Below are 24,472 nucleotides of genomic sequence, written 5' to 3' on the forward strand. Positions count from 1 at the left end.
GAGACCCTTGGAGGTAGTGACTGGAGAATTGATAACGGGGAACAGGGAAAAGGCGGATAATTTAAAACCAATTTTTTGCATCGGTCTTCATGGTGGAGGACACACTAAACATCTCAAATATATCAGATAAGCAAGAAGCTAATGGGAGGAAAGATCCTGTAACCGTCTCTATCATGAGGGGCAAAGTATTTGACAAACTAATGGGACTAAAGGCAAACAAGTCGCCAGGACCTAATGGCCTGCATCCAAGGGTTTTAAAGGAAGTGGCTGCAGAGATAGTGGAGGCATCGGTCGAAATATTCCAGAACTCACTGGATTCCGGGAGGGTTCCAGCGGATTGGAAAACCGCTGGTGTGATGCCCCTATTCAAGAAGAGAGGGAGACAAAAAGCAGCAAACTATAGGCCAGTCATCCTAACATCTGTCGTTGGGAAAATGCTGGAGTCCATTGTTAAGGAAGAAATAGCAGGACATTTAGAAAAACTTAACGCAATCAAACAGAGTCAACATGGTTTTGCGAAAGGGAAATCATGTTTGACAAATGTGCTAGAGTTCTTTGAGGATATAATGAGCAGAGTTGATAAAGGGGAACCGGTAGATGTAGTGTATTTGGATTTCTAGAAGGCATTCGATAAGGTGCCACATAAAAAGTTATTGCGCAAGATAGGAGCTCATGGTATTGGGGTAATATATTAGCATGGTTTGAGGATTGGTTAACACACAGAAGACAGAGAGTTGGGATTAATGGGTCTTTTTCAGGTTGGAAAGACGTAACTAGTGGAGTGCCACAAGGATCAGTCCTAGGGCCTCAATTATTTACTAACTATATTAATGACTTGGAGGAGGGGGCAGAGTGTAATATTTCCAAATTTGCTGATGATACAAAAATAGGCAGGAAGGCATGTTGTGATGAGGGCATAAGGAATCTGCAAGTGGAAATAGATAGGTGAGTGAGTGGGCAAAAACTGGGCAGATGGAGTTTAATGTAGGAAAGTGTGAGGCCATGCACTTTCGTAGGGAGAATCAAAAGGCAGACTATTATTTAAATGGCGAGAGACTCCAAAAAAAGTGCAGCCCAGAGGAATCTGGATGTTCTTGTGCATGAAACACAAAAAGTTAGCATGCAGGTGCAGCAAGCAATTAAGAAGGCAAATAGAATTTTGGCCTGTATTGTTAGGGGGTTGGAGTTTAAAAATGGGGAAGTCTTGGTACAATTGGACAGGGTGAGGCCGCATCTGGAACACTGTGTACAATTTTGCTCCCTGTATTTAAGAAAGGATATACTAGCATTGGAGACAGTTCAAAAGAGATTCACTCGGCGATTCTTGGGATGAAGAGATTGACTTATCAAGAACGGCCAAACAGGTTAGGCCTTTATTCATTAGAGTTTAGAAGAATGAGGGGTGATCTTACTGAAACGTACAAGATTCTGAGGGGATTTCTTCTCTCATAGGGTCGTGAATGTCTGGAATTCTCTACCTCAGAGAGTTGTGGAAGCTAGATCACTGGAAGTATTTAAAGAGGATGTAGATAGATTGTTGAAATATTGGGGAGTTGAGGGCTATGAGGAGCTTGCACGAAAGAGGAGTTCTGCTCCTATTTCTTATGTTCTTATGTTATGTTCATATGTGACCGACACTCCAGTGTTCTTACCAGTTCTCCTTTCTCATTAGCAAACTCATCTTTTGTGCGTGAAAATTGATTCTCTAGACTGATCAGTTTTTCCTTTCTTGTTATCAGCAGCAAGTTTGTCATGATTGGCCTGTAACACTGTGTCCTTCCTCATATCAAGTCCCATTCACCAATCACCTCTGTACTCACTGACCTCCCGATCGAGCAACACCTTGATTTTAAAGGTTGCATTCTTATTTTCAAATCCCTCCATGGCCTCTCTCCTCCCTATCTCTGTAACCTCCTCCAGCCCCACGACCCTCCAAGACCTTCACCTGTCACTTGCTCATCTTGCTTTCTACTCTTAATGTCACCATTAGCACCTCCTTTAGTCAGTATCACCACCATCAACACCCCTTCAACCTTTTGTTTCTGACATATTTTGCAATCTCTCCTTTGCCTCCACCTATCACTGGCCTTCTATCCAGCTTCACCTGTCCCACCCCCTTTAACAGTGTATATTTCACCACATTTCTACTTCTCTTTAGTTCTGAAGAAGAGTCATACAGACTCAAAATGTTAACTCTGTCTTTCACTCTACAGATGCTGTCAGACCTGCTGAGTTATTCCAGCAATTTTTGTTTTTATTTCTGATTCCCAGCATCTGCAATATTTTGCTTTTATCCTCCAAGTTATCTGTGTTTATCTAATTCTGGCCGAATGAGCACCCCCGATTTTAATTATGCCACCATAGATGGCCATGCCTTCTACTGCCTAGGTCTTAAGCTCTGAAATTCTCTCCCTAAACCTCTTTGTCTCTCTACCGCTCTTTCTTCCTTTAACACCCACTTTAAAAACTACCTCTTTGACTAAGCTTTTAGCCATCTGCCTTTAATATTCCTTATGTGGTTCTGCTTTATGGCCTAGATTTTTCCTATGGCGGGTGGGCTGGGCGGGAGCAGGCAGGGGTGGGCATAGAGCCGATCGTCGCCCGCGATCGGCTGCACACCACCATTAAGGTGGGAAAATTAATTTATTGATTTTATAAAAGTTTCAGGAAACCTCATCCCGCCTGTGGATAAGGTTTCCTGAAAAAGGCGAAGGCCGCTTGGGCTTTTTGGCTGCCCGCCAACCTTAAGGTTGGACGGTTAGCGTTCTTAACTAGTTTAATTACTTTCTTTATGGCCTTAATTAGCCATTGAAATTTCGGCGGGCGCACAGCCGACTCCGGCTGCACACCTGCCGAACAAAATACCGTGATGGCGCACGATGACATTGGGATGCACACCCAATGTCATCACGCATCATTTTACACGTCGGCATGTCGGGCCCACCCCCACATGCCGACCGGAAGACTCAGCCCTATAATTCTCCTGTAAATAGCTAGGGGTGCTTTACTACGTTAAAGACGCCATATAAATATAGGTTTTTATTGTTGTTGAACTGGTAATAGAGCATTGGCTCCACATTCAGGTAGGTATTTTTACCTTTGTTGTGGGAGCTTCCAGTGGCCTTTTTAAGATCAGCCAAATGTCCACCACATTTCCCATGCCAACTGTGTTCAGGGCAGCCAAATTTTACTCCCACAATATGCATATGCAAAGGTCCTAACATCTCTTTCAACTGCAGGACCTGGACGCCTCTTTATCTACCTTTACCAATATTGTGCAAAATTCACTTCTGGTGCATAATGCATGTGCATGACCCACCTACCATATAGCAGTGGCGCATCTCTAGACAAAACTTTGAACGGCTTTATCTGGCAGCCTTGACTAGCAAGATAAAACTATTTTAAAAATCGGGAAGCGACTTTGTCGGCCATTGTAAAAATTCTGACCAACTTTATGGGCAGGATTTTACATCCCACAGGCGGGCGCATGACCAACCCGATCGGGCGTAAAATAGTGCGCAACGATGTTAGGCAAGCGTCCCGATATCATCACGCACTCACACGATATTTCGGTCAGCGGGCGCGTGCGAGAGTCAGCAGTGCGCCCGACAACAATTAAGAGGCCTAATATGGCCCTTAATCAATTAATTTACACATATTTTTCGTTGTCCGTCCAACCTTACGGTTGACGGGTGGGCAAATCAGCCAGGCGGCCTTTTGATCTTTTAGCAAACCTCGTCCGCAGGCGGGATGAGGTTTTCATAATTAGATAAAAGATAAATATAAATTTTGGGGCAGAATTTTTATTATGCTCATGTTATTGTAAGTTATTATCCCATGTGGGGACATTTTTTTCAGATTTTAAAAATATTTATTTTTGATTTCAAAATTGTTCAGCTCCCTGAGGCAGCTCCCTGCCTTCAAGGAGCTTTCAGCACGCGCCCCTCCGCGCCTGCACAGACTTTTGTGTTTGCACTCCTCCCGCCCCCACCCCAGCAGCGCTGAGCTTCTCAGCACATCTTTCGCCTGTTAATTGGCCGTTAATTGGCCAGCCAGTGTGAAATCACAGCCGGGGGCCAATTGCAGGCAGCGGACGGTTTCTCAGCCGTTCCCGGGCCCAAGCAATGACCCGAAAATCCTGCCCTATATGTTTTATATCTGGAGCACTTTCTCAAATTAAGCCATGTGTAAAAATATACATTGATTATGCTTAAACAAATGAGTTATATTGTAGACTAATTAGTGGAGGAAGAGTTTGAAATTCAGATTGTTTCTTATTGAGCTCATTCAATCTAGGGCAGCACCTTTTATACCTCCATTGCTTCAGATTAGAGAACATGAAAGGATATGTTTAATTACAGACTATTCAACCCATTTTGCTCTGTTTCTGATTTACAAGAGATTGGAACTACAACAGAAACTCATTGACAAAGTTGATTAGGGTGTAATAGATGGAATGCAATGGTTATATTCCACATCCTCTTCATCCATAATATTCTGTTTTAAGGAATGCTGTAATGTGTTAAGGAAATGGAGGAAAAAAGTTTTGCTGAAAAATCTGGTAACAAGCACAGGTACAAAATGACTATTATCATAATACATGAGTGAAATCTATATTCCTTCAAATCAGTGAAATTATGGAAATATATGTATAAGCCAGATAACTTATGAGGTGAATATTATCTTAAAAATCCCTGTTACATGAACATAGCATAATACTCCTTTTATTGTTCCCTTTTAAACAGTTTTCGAACCAGTGCAGATGCAAATCTTCATATTTAAATGCAAATGGATACAAATGTGCAGAAACCATTCTGCATGTTTAAAAATGTTTTATTTACACTATGCATTGAATGCACTTTGAACCACAGAAGTATTTTTTGAACCTGTGCTATTTTCTGAAAATTGTTAAATTAATTCTTGAATGCTGTTTCACAAATAATGATAAATTGCTTGTGCAGCATGTCATTTGCTAATTATATCCATGATTTACTACATTGTAAGCCTTAAATCATTCATTTCAATATTTTATAGAATGCTATAAAGTTTAAGGCTTTGAAATGATTTGATATGTTCAAACTCATTTATGCCTTTTTAACCATGTGTTTTCTTCCTTCATCACACTAAAGAAATCAGTTTCTTGTTCTTAACCCAAACTGCAGTGGAATATTTGTGTGTAAAAACAAAAGCTTACTACTTTCTTTCAATTGTTTAGGGGAAAAGCCGTACAAGTGTCCTCACTGCGACTATGCTGGAACCCAATCAGCATCCCTGAAATATCATTTAGAACGCCACCACCGGGAGCGGCAGAATGGAACAAGTCCTCTGCTGGGGCAGTCTCACACACACCAAGAGCATTCTGAAGAGGCAGCAAATAAAAACCAGGTGTTTATGAGGCCAGAAATACTGAGGGGAGTAACAAAAAGCATGCCAGGAACTGACCTCAGGAGTGGCTTGGCTCCTCAGCAATGGCCTGTAGGAGTGATTTCGCCTGCAGAACGCCATGTACTTGGAGCTGGTGTCACACCGGAGCATCAATCTGAAAGTCTGAAAACTACTTCTGAGGTATGTAGTGAGGAAACCCCAAGTCTTTCTGATCTGAGCAGAGCTTTCCAGAGCCTGGCTGGAAATGGAGTCAATTTTCAAGGATCTTTGCAAGCCTTTATTGACACTTTTGGACTGAGATCTTTGGAGAAAGAAAAAGAAATGATGGAAAGAGTTTATAGTGAAACCACAAGTATAAAGCAGTCTAACTCAAAATCAGCACTTGAGAAACACACAAAGAATGCAGCCTCTGAAGATTGTGAAGGAAGGGCTGAAGGTCAGCCATCTGAAGAAAAGGCAATTGTCAAATCTAGATCAACTGCAGAAAAATCCCAATATGAACCACTGGATTTGTCTGTGAGACCTCTGTCACATGATTCTGCCTCAATCCCTGGTGCAACCATTACCATTCAGGATAACATTACTTGGCACGGGTGTCTATTCTGTTCCTTCACAACTTCATCCATGGAATTAATGGTTCTTCACCTTCAAGCAAATCACTTGGGAAAATCAAAACGAAAAGAGAACCTTTTAGGATTTGCTGGTAATGGAAATGATCTTCAAGGGGAGCCTTCATCTGTTGCAAAAAAAACCTGTTTGCCGGTGTCTCCTGTTGTTACTAAGAAAGATATGATAGCTGCAAAACCACTTGACAAGGCTGATTCCTCCACAGATAAGATATTACAACCAGGCCAGTCTAGTGATTCTTTGGGAGATCACAAGAAGCCTTTTGTTAATCCCATGGACTCTAGCCTGAGCTCTCTAGTGACAGACTTTTACAAACAATTCAACAAATATTCAAATGTCGGTGGTCCAGGAACACCTATTTTGAGTACAACTCATGAATCTGAATTGAAATGCCCACCTGAAAATACGTTGAACCTTGTTTCATCAGGAGCTACAAGCATGAGTCCTTCTGGTGAAGTAGGTCAACCAGGCAGTGATGAAACAGGGTCTGTAAATGATCAAGATGTAGATGATCAAGATGCATTAGCGGACATAAACCAACCGTTAACCTCTGATGAAGAAAGTTCTGATGAGGAAGATCCAATTCAAAGTGCAGCTCTTTCACAAGGATCAGAGAATCTTCTGAGTTCCATGGGTAAACCTCAAGGTGGACCTTGGCACAATTTGAATCTTCTGCCAACTCACGATATTCCACCAGGACTGGTCAACCAGGAGCATGTCCATGACCATCAGCTTCTGGACCAGCAGATGAACATGCTCTCTGTTCTGAGAGCTTACAGCACAGACAACATGGCAGCTTTCAATGGTAGTTCAATCAGCAGCAGCAGCACTAAGAGATCAGACTTATCAGGTGGGTGTCAAATAAATCCAAGTTTTAAAATGCAATGAACACACTGGCCAGTGAAATCCCTTTCAGAGGCATGGCTTTACAAATTTCAGCATAAAGTCACAATATTGTTGCACTGTGTATTTTGCTAATCTCAAATCTTCCCTTTTCTCAAGTGTTCATGTCAAATTGAAGCCATTCACTTTTAGATCAATGATTATGGATATTCACCGTAGAAATTTAATTGCTTAAGAGGTTTTATTAGTTTCAGAAGAACGGGGTGGAGGCTTGATTATTGTGAGAGTTGCCCATGGAAGTGCAAAAGACACTAGACATACTTCATTTGACAGATAGATATCGATACAGTTCAAGCATCTGTATTACTTTCTACTGAGCAACTAAATGACTATCCAGCTGTTTAGTTATGGACTCTGTAGCCTTTCAGTCGGTCTTTAGTTGTGACGCCTGTTTCACCAGAACAAACTCACTGCTAGTAAATGCTGTACCTATAGCAGCACTAGTCCGACATTACTACCAACCTAACTGCACAATCCAATTAAATATCTGTCAACTCCTGAATGCAATTCTATTTGTATAATGTACAAAGTCTACAGACCTAGAAGAGAACTTGCAACAAATGGAAAAATGCTTGTACAATAAATGTTATAGAGTTTTTTTTCTAATGATTTACGTATACACTGGAGATCAAAATGTTTTTCAGACTGGTATCCATTTCTTGGGTGTTTCTTACATACTGCACATCTCATAATTTTCAGGAAGAAAGTGTTCACTTTGCTGTGATAAAGGTATTGTTTTTTTTTAATTCATTCATGGGATGTGGGAGTCACTGACAATGTCAGCATTTATTGCCCATTCCTGATTGCCCTGGATAAGGTGCTGATGAGCCGCCTATTTGAACAGTTGCAGTCTATGTGGTGAAGGGACTACTGAGTGCTGTTACAGAGGGAGTTCCAGCAATTTTGGCCCACTGACAATGAAGAAACAACAATACGTTTTGAAGTCAGGATGGTGTGTGACTTGGAGGCGAATATGAAGGTGGCGGTGTTCCCATACACTTGCTGTCCGTTCCTTCCAGATGGTAGAGGTCACGGGTTTGGGAGGTACTGTTGAAGAAATTTGAATTGCTTGGATCTTGCTTACATAACAACAGTCACTGCATTTCAATGTAATTCATTGCATGTGATATACTTTGAAAGGTGTGATAAGCACAACATGAATGCAGGCCTTTCTTATTTATTTCATTCATTATTATACTTTTGTTGTATACACGTGTACTTTGACTGCAGTTTTGGGCATAAATTTAATTATATCTGAATAATTAGCCAATGACTAAAGTGCATCCTAAATTTTGGACAGTAGAGTTCAATTGCGATTATCATAACTGATTAATGAAGTGGTAATGATCTTATGCAGTTGACCACAAGGAAAGGAGGTGACACTTTCTAAACAGCCAATTGTTCCATAAAACAGCAAAAATGGTTTCTTTATTTCTCCTGGAAAGCTTCACTGAATTGTAGTAATGGTCTTGACATGCACTGCCCTGCTAAACTCAAAATAGGCAGAACAAATGAACTTAATTCTTGTTCTTGTGTTTCAGCTGCCCAGCCAATTCTAAGTTTGTAAAGTCAGGCCCATATACACAATCATTGTTGCTCAAAAGAGTTACCCTGATAAAACCAAGATAGCATCAGTTCAATGTGTCCATTATTTTAGTGCTATTTAAATTTGTACCAATACCTGCCTTGCTGTCACATTAATCCATCAATCATATGAACATTTTTTGATTAGTTTATTGTATGAGTATATACCTCACGACAATATAGCATTTTGGGCTGGGAAAAAAAAAGTCTCATTCTAGAGGAAGGGTATTTCTTGCTTACCAATGGTCAAGGCGCTTAGTGTTCCCAACTTTTGCCAAGTTCAAAACCTGATAGGGTGGGATCGTGGCCTGAATTTTTCCGGCGGCGGGCACGATTGGCGGGAGTGAGCAAGGGCGGTCATGGAGCTGATCGCCGCCCGCGATCGGCTCCGTGCTGCCATTTTATGTGGGCAGGCCAATTAAGGCCCACCCAGAATAATACGTGAACCGTAGCACTCAGCGCTACCTGTGCGGGCGGGGGGAGGAGGGAGAGTTGGGGCCAGTGCTGTTTCGTGCATGCACGCGAAAGAGCACTTCATCTCCCTGAGGCACGGAGCTCAGGGCTATTGAATCGATATTGAAATAATTAAATAAATGGAGAAAAAAAATTAATCAAACAAGTCCCCTCCTGAGATGGGACATGTTTTCATATTTATGAACATTTTTTTATTTATTTAATAAAAGCTTTAGGTAACCTCATCCTGCTTGTGGATGAGGTTTCCTAAAAAACGTAATGGCCAATTGGCCTTTTTGCCTGGCCGCCAACCTTAAGGTTGGATGGGCAACAATTACATTAATGACTTCCTTAATAGGCCATTTATATATCGGCAGGTGTGCAGCTGACTCTGGCGCACGCCCGCCGAACGAAACATCGCTAGACAGCGCAATGACGTCAGGACGCATGCCCGACATCATCACGCGTCATTTTACACTTCGGCGTGTCAGGCCCGCCCCCACACACCGACTGAAAAATCCTGCCTCATGTCTTGAGTTTTGACATTCATTTTGTTGCTGATTGGAAAGATTAAATTAATGTATCCGCATCATGAGACACTGACATAACTAGAGAAAAAGGCCTATTACGTTTTTTAAAACAGTCTTTTGGACTCTGTTTTACATTTGAGAAATTCAAATTCAGCTTGATCAAATACTGGACTGGCTAATTTGAAAACAGAGAAGTGGAAACTTTAAAGATAATCATGCCCTGAAAGAGGATGCATGAAAATAAAAGCATGTGGGAAAAGGACAGATGAAAAGGAAAGGTGCATTTCACCATGTAATTTGTACATATGCATTAATTGCATGTAAGAAACATGCCCGAGAAAGAATTATAGACATAATGTACAGTGTGACACTTTACTCATTTTAATCATCAGAATTCTATGATTGTGTTACAACCTTCTATCCAGTTTGACATAGTTTATACATACGTGTATGATTTTATTTGATTTATCTTTTAAAGACATGCCCATGAACTATGTAAGATTATTGTGCATGGATTCGGGGTAAATTTGTGATAAAGCAAATAACAAGAATGATCAAAGAATTGAGATGAAAGTACATAGTGCCATATTAAATAAAGTTAAATGGTGGAGTATTTTTTCTCACATTATGATATTGACTGAACCTTTGTAGATTTCCTGTTATACCATGATCTCCGATGTAACTTGACTTCTGTGATGACATGGAGACATAAAACACTTTCACCGGAATGTTAAATCAAAATACTGCAGAGGCTGGAAACCTGGAATAAAAATTAAAATGCTGGAAATACTCAGCATGTCAGGCAGCATCTGTGTGGAGAGAAATAGCGTTAATGTTTCAGGTTAATAAATCTTTCATCAGATAAATCTTTCTTCAGTTTTACAGTATTTATAAAGGGGCTTTGCTGTTTACAAAATTCCATTGATCCATAAGTACAGAATAATATCAGCGATTACAAGATAAAATTTAAGAGTAACAAGGGAAGTCAAACAGAGTTTCCTGTGGATAAACTACCACAAGAGGTGATTAGGTTTGAAGACAACTTACATGTGTTCCTGGAGAGAGGAGAAATTGTGGGATATGTTGAGTAGGCAGGCTGTGGTCAATCAAAAATGACAGGCTTCTTGAACCAATTATCTTTTCCTGCTCCTAAAAAGTCTTCTACTTTTTATAAAATTGGGCTAAATTTTAATAGACTCTGCTTCTGGTGCAGAGTCGAGAACTCAGATTACAGGAATGAGGACATGTTAGTGTGCCTGACTTGCAAGGCTCACAATTTTCTGGTCATTCATTTTAATGATGAGAAAATTGGGAAGAATTGAGTTGGATGCATTCACCTCTGCACATGACTGTCTGGCCGCTGCTCCCAAAAGTGAAATAACACATGGGAAGCAGAGCCTTTTACCCTATAAGTTGCATTTTACTTTCAGTCTTTTATGCATTCAATCTGTTATATCCTAGTTTCTCATATTGTGAACCTTTCTTATGACTCCTTCACTAAGGTAAATAAGGTAAATAATCTATTGTCTATCTTACAGTAATATGTACTTTACATACCTTTGAAAGAACTAATGATAGCCAGTGTACAGTAATAAAAAGTAAGTTTGTTTTTGGTCCTTGTACTGAAGAAATTGAATTAGTGCAGTTGAATATGTCAGTTAGAAAAATGTGCTGTAATTGAAATTCCCAAATTTTCGTGACATCTTCAAGAATTTATATTGCTTTTATATTAGCCTCATTGTACATATAGACAAAAATTCATGTACAGTTAGACAAATATTGACAATAACTCAGAAGTCAAGCCATCTCTTAGACTTGCAAGCACAACGAAGCAAGAGTTGTGAGGCTACTTCTGCTGGTAATCGATATTGATTTGTGCGTATCAGTAGATATGGAACAAAGGCAAGTAAATAGAGTTGAGCTACAGAGCAGCCATAATCTAATTAAAAGGCAGAACTTGAGAGGTGGAATGGCCTACTCCTGTTCCAATGTTCTTATTATGTTGGCTAACAGACCCTGCAGCACTTCCTGGAAGGTAATCACGTTTTAAGAGTGGGAAGGGGAGAGCTTCAGAGGCAAATCTGGGATTTGAAGTGAGGAGAGAGGGAAACAAAATGCACGTCAATAAAATTAGAGGAGATGCATCTTTTTCCACCTTCTCCACTCCATTATTTGTACATAAGAACAATAAGAATAAGCAGGAGTAGGCAATTCAGCCCCTCAAGCCTGCCCCGCCATTTAATACGATCATGGCTGATCTCATTTCGGCCTCAAACCCAATTTCCAGCCCTCTCCTCATAACCTTTCAACCCGTTACTAATTAAAAATCTGTCTATCTCCTCCTTAAATTTATTCAGCGTCCCGGCATCCACTGCACTCTGAGGTACTGAATTCCACAGGTTCACGACTCTTTGAGAAAAGTAATTCCTCCTCATCTCTGATTTAAATCTAGTACCCCTTAGCCTAAAACTATGACCTCTCATTATAGAATGCCTCACAAGGGGAAACATCCGCTCCACATCTACTTTTTCTATCCCCTTTAGCATCTTATATACTTCAATTAGATCTCCTCGCATCCTTCTAAACTCTAGCGAATATGGGCCTAAACTGCTCAATCTCTCCTCATAAGACAAGCCCCGCATCTCTGGAATCAATCTAGTGAACCTCTTCTGAACTGCCTCCAATGCAACTACATCCTTCCTCAAGTAAGGGGTCCAAAACTGTACACAATACTCCAGGTGCGGTCTCACCAATGCCTTGTACAGTTGCAACAACACTTCCCTATTTTTATACTCTATTCCTTTAACAATAAATGCCAAAATTCCATTTACCTTCCTTATTACCTGCTGTACCTGCAAACTAGCTTTCAGCGATTCATGCACGAGGACACCCAAATCTCTCTGCACTGAAGCATTCTGAAGTTTCTCTCCATTTAAATAATAAGTCGCCTTTTTATCCTTCCAACCAAAATGGATAACTTGACACTTATCCACGTTAAATTCCATCTGCCAAATTTTGGCCCATTCATCTAGCCTGTCCATATCCATTTGTAAATTTCTTATTTCTTCATTGCAACTTACTTTCCCACCTATTTTGGTGTCATCTGCAAATTTAGCTGTAGTACCTTCTATCCCTGAATCCAAGTCATTAATATAGATTGTAAATAGTTGGGGCCCAAGGACCGAACCCTGTGGCACCCCACCAGTTACAGCTTGCCATCCAGAAAAAGACCCATTTATCCCGACTCTCTGCTTTCTGTTGGTTAGCCAATCCTCTATTCAAGCTAATATATTACCCTTAACTCTGTGTGATCTTATCTTGTGTATTAATCTTTTGTGTGGCACCTTATCAAAGGCCTTCTGGAAGTCCAGATATACTACATCTACAGGACCCCCATTATCCACTTTGCTTATCACATCTTCAAAGAACTCTAGCAAATTAGTCAAACATGACTTACTCTTCATAAAACCATGCTGACTCTGATGGATTGCATTTTGACTTTCCTAATGCCCCATTACTACCTCCTTAATAATAGATTCCAACAATTTCCCAATGACAGACATTAAACTAACCGGTCTATAGTTCCCTACTTTCTGCCTTCCCCCCCTTTTTGAACAAGGGCATTATATTAGCATTTTTCCAATCCACTGGAACCTTTCCAGAATCCAGGGAATTTTGGAATATTATAGCATCCGCTATCTCTGCTGAAACTTCCTTTAAGACCCTGGGGTATAGGCCATCTGGTCCTGGGGACTTGTCACCCTTTAATCCCAATAGTTTGCTCAGTACTTTTTCTCTAGTGATGGTGATTGTTCTAAGTTCTTCCTTCTCTATACCCTCTGCATCACCTACTACTATTGGGGTCGTACTAGTGTCCTTCACTGTGAAAACTAAGGCAAAATATTGATTAAGCATCTCTGTCATTTCTGCATTCCCCACTATTAACTCCCCAGTCTCATCCTCCAAGGGACCAACATTCACTTTAGCTACTCTCTTTCCTTTTATACACTTGTAGAAGCTTTTGCTATCAGTTTTTACATTTTGTGCTAGTTTTCTTTCATAATTTACCTTTGCTCTTTTTATTACTTTTTTTAGTAACCCTTTGTTGATCTTTAAAAGTTTCCCAATCTTCCAGCCTGCCACTGACCTTTGCAATTTGGTATGCCATACGTTTTGTCTTTATGTTATCTTTAAATTCCTTGCTTAGCCATGGATGTTTTTTCCCCCCCTTACCATCTTTCTTCCACTTTGGAATATATTTTACTGTGTGAGATAATGAGTCTCACACAGTATGGATTCACACCAGAAGGTAGAGCTGTAAGGTGTTGGAAAGCCATGTTTTAATTACCTGCAGGAAGTTTGCTGCATGTTCTGGTACACTTACAAACTTATTTTGGACTCTTTTTGATGTTATGAGGGAGCACTGCTTCCACCAGTACTCAGAATGCAATCAGTTAGTCATCAAGGAGTGAAACTGCAAGCAAAAATCTAAGCATGGATATGCAGCAGACCTTCATGGCAATCTTCTTATTATTATAGTTTGAATTGTATCTGTTGGTGTAATTTGGATCTATTGTCTCTGCATCACACTATACACATGCCAGTCTAATACCGTTCTAAGACTAGCATCAGGGATATGACAGCAGCCAATGTGTTAAATTTAACCTTGAATGCTGAAATGGTGACGCAGTAAATGTAAAGTTATTTTTGGAGTATTTTATATTCACAGTACATATACAAATTGCAGGTGAAAAGTGGCAGTGAACTCTCATTGACAGCTAATCTTCATTATCACCAGCACATGGCCACTTGTTTATTTTAATCGAGATTATAATGACAGCAAATGTTTAGAACATGCAATACCTATGTTTGGTTCAGTCATTTTGTTATCCAAAAATGTGTGTACATTTTGAGTAGCAAGGCTACGGATAGTGCAACACAATCAATTTAATATAATTCCTTCCAATTCAGAATTTACATTACATCTACAAAATGTAAACAATTGTATAATCTTTGTTATTGTGAAGGTAGTTGTAAATACGTTATGTTCAGATTTTTAGTTCTAACCCAGTAATGAGGTTGAAGGAATCTAGCAGGCAAGTTTCCATTTTTACTTTTGGCTTTCCATAAATTATTTTATTATGGATAGTGCCAATGGTACCTAAATCTATTATTGGTTGGTCGACTAAGTGATGATATGAAGGGCGTTGTACATGAAATTCATTAATATGCTCAAGTATATTAAGGTGCTCCTTAACTACAGTGGTCTGTTGCAGTGGGTATAATAGGTCAAATGTGTGCAGATCTAAAGAACAGGAGTAGAGGCACAAAGCTATGGATTATGTTTTTATTTAGTGTGCATTTGCTGCTGTTGATGAGGTAGTGTTTAAAATTCAGGAAAAAAACATTGCTTGAAGCAAATTCCAGTGTCATGGAGACTAAAATATAATATTTGCATGTTGCACTGGGAAGTGACTGATGTAGTAGTAGTGTTTTGGAATGCACCTCTGATGTCCAAGGGCCAAACAAGCTACTTCATAAATGAGATAACAGTTTGAGGCTTTGATGTTGAGAATGTAGACATCAATAACTGCATTGGGTTTTCTGTCTGGTCTTGTTTACTTTCACTGATGACTCTTTCTTCTGCAAGGCTGCTAACTGTAAATTTTTTCACAATATATGAATGCCTAGGTTTGGGGAAGACACAAGGCAAACACATTGAGTTTCCATGCAAGGAATGTGGTAAAGTCTTTAACCAGCCCAGCCACCTTAGGACCCATTTGAGGTCACATACAGGTAAGAGCTGTAGCATTAAAATCATTTACCAAAAATGATAAGGCAATAGGGCGCACTGAAAAACTCTGTTTTAAACTACACAGAAGCCTAGAAGATGCACATTTCATAATATAGTGCCCCTTAAACTCCCAAACTTGAATTTCCCTTCTATAGGATTAATTGAGAACTAGTTCTAAACTTCCCAGTTTGTTCCATCTTCGTGAAAATGTTTGAATTTTGTACAGTGTACAAATAAGTAAACCTTGAATTTATTTTATTAATGTTACAGAAGAAATAACTATCATATTGATCTATTAAATTGCTGTTTATATATTTTCCTCTGTAAAGAAGGCAGTTCTAATATTTAGTCTTTAATCACCCAATTAATCTTGGTGTGATCAATTAAATTAATCTTGATTTGATCATTTTAAACTTGACTAGATTTTGAGTGAGAATTGACCTTATCAGAATCTGAACACAATTTAATGACTAATATGTTTTGCCCATGATCCACTTCAGACTTCACCACATTGATACTTGAAAAAGATGTATTTAACGTATGCAAGCAGAGAATATCATCAAATGATAAATATAATAAATTAGGTGTTTTGTTACTAAATGCCTGCATTGCATACTTCCAAGAAAAATTAGGTTTATTTCAAATGCTCAACTGAATATAAACAAAAATGCTGGAAAAACTCAGCAGATCTAACAGCATCTGTGAAGAGAAAAATATAGTCTGTATGACTCTTCTTCAGAGCTGTTTTACTCTGTTTTTCTCTCCACAGATGCTGTTAGACCAGCTGAGTTTTTCCAGCATTTTCTGTTTATGTTTCAGATTTCCAGCATCCACAGTACTTTGCTTTTAGCTCAATTGAATATGTTTAATTAGGAATTAAATGGCGAACAATCCAATAATTTACCTGTTTTAATTAACCCAATAAACACTATGGCCCGGATTTTTGCTCCGGATCGGGAGAGGAGAGATGGGATATTTCCTGGTTCCGCCAACCCAACCCAGGAAAAGGAGGCCTGGAAGGTTGGATTTTCATTCCGGGGATGAGGGCTGGATTCGAAGTCGGGCCCACCACCCCTGGAATGAGTGCAGAGGTTGCCAGATGCAGGGCTGGGCTGGCTGGAAGGCCTGCCTTGGTGCTCGGGCACTTTGTTGAAGGTATTAAAAAAATTACTAAAACAAAAAACAGTTCTCCAGCCCTCACTCCTCACCCCCAACCCCCCACACATTCCCCATGTCCCATCCATGCCGAACTATGCCTCATGTCCCCTACAACACCCTGTGCCCCTCTACCCACCCCATGGCCGCTCATATCCCATATGCAAACCGATGTCCCTTTACCCAAGCCCCATGGCCACTCATCCTCCCTATTCCAACCCATGCCCCACTACCTACCTGCCACAGCCCCTCATACCCCCCCATACCAACTTAGCGCTCTGATAAAAACAAATCATTGCATTGAAATTCCTTTAACTAATCTCTTATGTAAACAAACATTTCTATTCTATAACCACTTGGAGCTGTCAATCAAACTGTTCACTTAACTATCACCCCAATGTGATAATGTTAGGTTGTAAATCAGTAATGCAGTACAAATTCAATAATGATAACTCTCAGACTTATGTCAACAGACAGAGTTAAATAGCGGGCACTGATTTTTTAAAAAAGTCCACACATGCTCTTTTTTTAAAATTCAAAGGCCAGTAGAGATACATCCCTTGACAGCTTTGACAATTCCAATGAGTTTTGACAGGTTTTTGACAGTATTGGTAGCTCGTTGACAACTTGACAGTTCTTTGACAGCTTTGAAATTTCTTTGACAGTTTGACAGTCCCAACAAATGTATGCACTTTTTACACACAATCATTTCTAATTTTAACAATCCCAAAGGGCACCTGGCCTACCTCAAAGGGTACCTTACCTCTCTCAAAGGTGTCCTGAGACCATTTCCACAGGGTACCTTACCTCTCCAAAGGGGTGCCTTGGATTTCCAAAAAAATTCACAAGGTTCACACCTGCTCCTACCAGGTCTAATCTGCACACTTCGGGTTTCAGATGCCTATGTCACCAAAATCACACATGAGTGGAGGCAGCTGCTGATTTATATGGGTATCTGCCTCTGGCAACCATGGATGTGTGATTTACAACCCTCCACCTATTCCAGCCCTCCGCCCCCCCCCCCACCGGTGCAAATGGAAGAGGCTGGATTCAGGCGGGCTTCTGGACTTGGGCCTCTGCCGACATTTTCATGCAGACCGAGAGTCTCTCCATCTGTGCAAAAATTCAGGCTTATGTTTGAAAAAGGTGGCTTCTGCAGCTTGCCTTAAGTTTTTTTGAGTCCCTTGTCCATATTGGTCACCGTGTCTTTGAATATCTTTCTGTAATTTAGGTTTTGCTATTCTCTCTTCACAATAGATGTTTTAACTAGACTTCTGCTAGTGACAATTGTTTAGGAAGTATGTTGTCAGGAAGTATGTATTTACAGGTTCAGTCCAGGGCTTCAGAACAGGATGGGTCAAACCTACCTGGAGCACAGAGCTGTACTACTTTTGAGACAATTACTTCAACAGCTTGATATCTTGATTAGTGTCTGATTCAGGCTATAGACCACTTTAGTCAAATCCCTCTCTTCCTGCCCACCTCATGCACATTAGTGATAGTATTTGTGATCAAATAGTGTGAGAATGATAGTTGATATTGGTGCTGAACAGTGTTCCAGTATGATCCCTTTCCAAACTTCCTGCTTTGTCAGAACTACCAGATTTAGGATCTAACTCATGAATACTTATGAACAAATTTATTTCACGTTCTAATGCTAGTACATGGAATGGTTACTGTGCTGAAGGGAAACAGAAACTTTAAAGATTCCCAGTGTTGATTAAAAAGCATGCATGGGCTTTAGCTAGGAGATTCACTTATGATAGTATGATTCAGGATCCTGCAGTGGGTGTGAATATAATCACATTAAAACCATAAACTGTAGTACCTAATTCCTTTTTTCTAAATATAGATTAAAATCCATTGTAATATCATGATACACTTTTAGAAAGTTTTGAGAATCCAATCACAACCATGGCAAGTATAGACAATAAGGAATGCTGTGAATATTTGAGTGTTTTTTTGCAAGGATTTCAAATGGAAATTACTTGCATCTCCTTACAAAATGACAAAGACTGGGTTTCCAGTGGTTTACATCTGTCCCATTTAAATACACACAGAAAACTGAATGGAAAAATAAAGGTACGGACATCCTGGAAAGTGGAACTGCCTCACAAGAATGGAGAATGTCTGGCAGGCAACTGGGTCTAATTTACTGAGGAAACCCCTGGATAATTATAGAGCTGTATGTTGGCTATTGAGTAAACCATAACTTGCTTTAAGGATACACAGTGATCCAGTTCAATAAAATGCAGCATTGAACAAGTAGGCAATTGACTAGATGGTCATGAATTAAAGACCCTTCTTCATTAACCTAATTTGTGCTGCATCACTGCAATCCTTACTACTATTCAAATTGCTTGAAGTTATTTCTGTATCACTTTTGTCATTGTTTGTTTGGAGTTGAGCAGGTAATTTAGATGGTGCTGCCCCTTTTAAGATCGATTGTTTTATATTGAAGCCCTGTATTTTTATTCTGTGAGAGCATATGTATTGGCAAGGATGCAACAGGAAAGGAAACTTCTTCCTCATCTTAATAAATGGAACACTCAGATTCGCTGTTTAACAGGTTCTTTAGGGTAATTAGTATAATTTAAAGCACATGGTGGCTGCATTAGTCAGAGAGAAGTCATAGATATACAAGCCCTGTAACTTTGGTGTAATGAAATTTCAGCCGTCAGTGGTTTAAATTACCAAAAGGTCCACAGGAGACAAAGCAATTTGGTTTATCATCACCAGTAACTAAGATTTATTTGTAACTTCTGAAATACTGCACCATTTTCTCTTGTAGCCAACATGAGGAGCATTTCTTTTGTAGAACTGTAATACTGACCCAATTGTTACTGTAAGATAGATTATAGATATACATATCCATTTATTGCTAACTAAAATGCTATATAATGTATCTATGTGAGTAAACAGGTGGGGTGTGGTAATGTTTGTTTCTATCATATGAAGTGTTCTTCATCAACAGAGCCACACATTATCTCACTGAAGAGTAAACAAGTTCTAATAATAAGGACAAATACATTTTCCTGGCTGGTGCACCTCTTTTAGATGTTATCATAATTTCAACAGTAAAAGGTTATGGTAATCAAAAGAATTTCGGTTTAGGTTCTATGTCATGAAACAAGCAAAAACATTACCACAGCAAGTCCACCAGCACCTGTAAAGAGAAAAGATAGGTTAACATTTTGGGTGTAGATCCTTCTTTAGAACTTGAATTGAGAGACCTGCTGTACATTCCTAGCAGGTTTTGTTTTTACTTCAGATTTTGAACATTTGCAGTTTTTTTTAATACATATACAATCTGGATTTTCTTATGCTGTTACCGACTCAAGAGCAGCATTTTGCGAAAGCTGGTGATAAAGTCATCAGTAGTGTATCTGGTCAGGCATATGGATTAATATCTGAATTCACTTTGAAATTCAAAATCATTGTGTTGTCAATAGCTAACTTGAAAACTAAATCCAGATGTAAATCATTCAGCAAAATTTAACATTTTGAGTGCTAGTTCTTTGAACAACACAACATGGTTCTAGTTTATTTTGAATAAAGGGATGTTCAGTAAGATTAAACATATGGATAATAAAACATAAGCACATGACTAAACTTACATTTCTATTAAATCTAGTAAAACAGCATTCAGCATCTCACATCATAATTTAATCATTTATATCTCAACTCCTAATGTAATATGATTTTGGTTCTCTCTAATAAAGGCATCCCATGTGATTACAATCAATATTTTGTTAAGTTTGTTACATGAGCTTTATTTGAAACCACTGTTGTGGTTCCCTTTCCCCCAAAACAGGGTTTTGGATTCCTTTAGAGCATCCTATGATTTTGTAGCTTTTTCATGAATGAGGGCTAAGATAGGGCTAATAGGTTTCAGGAAAGTGGGTTGTCCTGTATTTCAAGCAATGCAGAAGTTCTCTTATTTTAGTACTTAAAGGCAAACTCATTGGACTTGATTTTAGCTTAACCTTTCGGATGGCAAACTGCTGGGATCAGATCAGCCACCCCATTTTACACAAACTGTATGTACGTTACGGCAATGTGCATGGAAAAGTTATTCAATCTACTCACAATCTATTCTATTGAAGCTATAGTTAGAGTGCAGTTATCCGAAATTATAACAGATTTAAAAGCAAAACCCCACAATACTATAGAGAAGACAGGAAACTTTCTGAAGAACATTTATCTCCCTTGACATCCGCAAAGAGATTTTGTGAACACATTAATACAACTTCCCATGCATTTCACTCTGGGAGCATTTGTGTCAGTGAAGTTGCTTACCGATGATACTGTGACATTACAAAACCAACTTTCGAGTATGGTGCTGCCCCTTAGAATTCAGTATAATAACATTAGTTTTGTAGTAGAAACTAGCAAAATAATAGATTTAATCTTTAAGAATAAATTGAGCCCAGGGATTGGGGTGTGTAGATCCTGATGGCAGGGGCCAGGAAACGAGGGAGCACCCAGGAGAGGGTGGGGGGGGCGGGGGTGAGTGCCTGATCTGGAAAGGGGGCCAGTGAGGGAGGTGCCACCACCCCCCCCCCATCTATCCCACTCAAGGCCCGAACAGGGTAACCTGCTGGGCTTCCACCCCGCCTTAAGGGCCTCAACTAGGGCGGGGACGATGGGTGGCAGGAAGGCCAGCAGTCAATTTTAAGGGTCCCTGGCATGGACCCGCCAGCAGGGTGTCCTTAAAATTCTGCCCCAGGTGTTACGCTTTTAAGGGGGGCAGGTGTGGAAATGGGGACAATTGTGGTGTAAAACCAGCTAGGACAGAAGCTGAAAGAAATATGAGAATGATAGTAGACTCAATTCTTACTAGGACCGATCTCTACTTTGGGTCTAAGTCAATACTAAACAGTTAAATTCTGAGGCAAATCCCACATTAAAAATAAAATACAAATAAGGCTGATTTTTAAATTTCACCTCATTTGCATAACTATACACAGACCTAATGGCAGATTCAGATAAGCCTAATGTGGGGGAGGAAAGTTTTGCCTAAATCACATTTAAAGGTTTGGGCACCAATTAATGGAGAGCGTTATGATAAGGCAATGTTTAGAAGAAAACTTTAGTATTCACCAGTAAAGCCAAGTTTAAGAACAATGTCAGGAAGCACTTTTTCACATAATGGTGAATACAAGTTTAGCTTTCCAAGTAATCTGATGGAATCAAACAATCTGGAATTACTCAAGAGAGAATGGATGCTTTGATGGGAAAACCGAATGTTTCTATAAATAAGATAGCTGTATAACTTCCCTTATCCAAACTTGTCTTTGCAAGCTTAAAATAAGCCTCAAAAATAAAAATGAAACAGCACTGTACTTCTAATGTTATTTTTAATTTGAAAGAAGCTGATGACACAAGCAGGCATTTTTAACATGGTTCATTGAAACAAAGTATTGAAGGATATGCATCATGTGCTGGATATTAGTAGATACTGAACATTCAAGTTAATTCGGGGTCTGGGCTCAGAACACCCGAAATTTGCAATTTACTGATTCTGAAGTCTTAACATAAAATTATGGAACAGGCAGCGCCTGGAGAGTTTCTTTAAGTTATTGAGGAATTTACTTTGATTCAATTGCAGACAAAATCCACCAGACTTTAGTTACTGCTGGACTAGCTCAGAAAGTGGCTAGGAAATTCTCACCAAGATCATTTTGTTTTCAGCCACAGTTGCTACCGAGGGTGCTTATTGTTTAGGTGTCAAACATGGAACTGAATTTGCAGCCCACTTGAACTATGCTTTTACCTCCATCTAAATTCCACATTTGACATCTAAATGGTGAGTATTGCAATTATACAATTATGGGATGCAATATAATTTTGTTGTAAATGTAGGAGTTTCAATTGTAATTTAGTCTGCAATTATATGATGGTAAGTGTTGTGGATGCTTTATCACTCTTCTCTATTTGAGGGTATTTTGACCTCTGATCCGAGATATTTGACTGGCAATTTAAAAATTGCAGTGTCACAGGAACCTACTGTCCCACTGGGATGCTGGAAAAACACTGCAGTAGTACACTTATCTATTCATACAAATTTTCTCCTTGTTTGTCCCTCTGCTGAACAATTTCCTGGGCGCCTGGACAGGATGCAGCTCCTGTAATGACAGTTTTTAAATTTAGAAACTAGGAAGCAAGCAAATCACTGCAAAGAGCTTTGTGACTCAGTAGGAAAATGAAAATTGAGTAATAAAAGTAAATATCAACAATACAGTCTGTTTATTAAATGGCGAGTGCAAAAGTGAAGTTTTGACAGTGCCTGTTATCAGTAAGATAACAATGGCATGTAATTTGCAGTCAATAGCAAAGCAGCGAAGGCTGCTGACCTCGAAGAAAGCTATGCTGAGAGATCTAGCAAACTGTGTGACAAGAACAATACCTCTGCCTTGATGTGCAGTTGATTGTAGTGTTGTTTAATGGGGGTTCTGAACATGGAGCTGCAGTGATGTCATCAAGCTGTCCAAGCAGCCAATCTCATTAAAGAATTTTCACAGACAGCCAGTTAGGAAATGAAAAGTACTAATAATGAATCCACTTTTCAAACATTTTACAGAGCATGAAATAAAAATTGGGGTTAAAATGGTAGCTGAAATATCATGAACAGACTTTTAAAAAATTAGTTTAAAAACTCTAGTAAATAATCATAATGGAGACATTTAACAACATTCCACCATTTTTTCAGGGTCAGATCGTTGTTCAGCGGTAGTTATTACTCAAATCAATGTTAAAAAACAGTTGCACCTCATTGGACAATACTTAACTTTTTATAGGGTTTCTAACAGCAGTATTAGAGCGGAATACGGGAAGTTCTCACCAGATCACTTGATTTCACTGATTGCTGCCTGTGGAAGCTGAGGGGTCCACAGAGCAGCCTATATTGGATCAGTGAATGACAGACTGCAACTTCAGGATTTTCACGTTCACAAGTGTGCTAAATTCTGATGTTATGGTCAGACTTTGAGGTGTGAACTCTGACAGTTCACCAAAAATCCCACAAATTCCAGGCCTTTTTTAAATTATACTTATAACACTTGCATTCCAAGTTAGAACCTTAAACCTTCCAATGTAAAATAAAAATATATTTCTTATCAAACCATGAAGCTGTAAAATCCTGGGGTTGTCCCTGCACCTGAATAACTCATATCAACAAAACAAAGTGGAGTATTATAAGTTTATCCATCACATCATCCATTAAGCCCTGTGATATTCAAGGCTGCTTACTGCTGTGTGTAGTGTAGTGCATACATCAATGTTCTAATTGAATGCAGTGGTAACATGGTGCTTACAATATAGGCTGTGCTCTACGAACAGGTGCACAACTGGTGCAGCACTGGTGTGATCTCTATGTACAAGAATAGACGTTTTGTGAATTTAAAAGGACAGAACACAGTTGCTGGTAATGCCTTATAACTATAGCAGAATACCTGCCACTATAAAGTTGAAAAGTTGTAAATTTTTTATTGCAAGTTAAGTCTCTATTCTTGTGCTAAAGTTCAAGAATATTGGGCAAAAGTAATTCTCTTCAAAAAACACAATCAGGGTCTCTGAACCCCTTGTTAGCATCGTGGAATATATCAGCCTGCAGTTTTACAAGCCAAACACCTGCTTCCTGTTATGTACCTTGCACAGCCACGGACAATGACTTTTCCTTTGGTCTGTATGGTACACGTTGATTGATAGCCTGTTCAAGTGATACATTTCTTTCTTAATAATTTTGGTAACTGCTATTAAAACTGAACCAGCATCTGTTTCTTGGAATTTTAAATCTTGAAACCAGTTACTGTATATGTGTTTGATTGAGCTAACTTCTATTCACAATAACCTACGATGAGTAAGTGGAAAGCCTTCATAATATAAAATCAGAGCTTCCTACCTTATAAACTTAATCTATAAAGTGTATGGAAATCAAAGCCATATTTTTCTCCAGATTTCTGTTAAATTCTTGGCATTTGTCGGTGCAGTACATTTTTGTAATTTATTCCCATTTTTAATCATTGTACTTCCTCCATTA

The 24,472-nt window shown here is 39.3% G+C and overlaps 1 protein-coding gene across 7 annotated transcripts in view; it reads left to right on the forward strand.

Annotated features, from left to right (window-relative positions):
* The window catches only part of znf536 (zinc finger protein 536), a 559,031-nt gene that overhangs the window by 441,508 nt on the left and 93,051 nt on the right, over positions 1-24,472 (forward strand). For all 7 annotated transcript variants that reach the window (XM_078544382.1, XM_078544384.1, XM_078544387.1 and 4 more), the window contains one exon: positions 5,216-6,862. In XM_078544382.1, the coding sequence (XP_078400508.1) occupies positions 5,216-6,862 (1,647 nt within the window). The remainder of the gene's footprint in view (positions 1-5,215; positions 6,863-24,472) is intronic.

The sequence above is a fragment of the Cetorhinus maximus genome, chromosome 6 (genome assembly GCF_964194155.1).
Source record: "Cetorhinus maximus chromosome 6, sCetMax3.hap1.1, whole genome shotgun sequence".
Taxonomy (NCBI): Eukaryota; Metazoa; Chordata; class Chondrichthyes; order Lamniformes; family Cetorhinidae; genus Cetorhinus; species Cetorhinus maximus.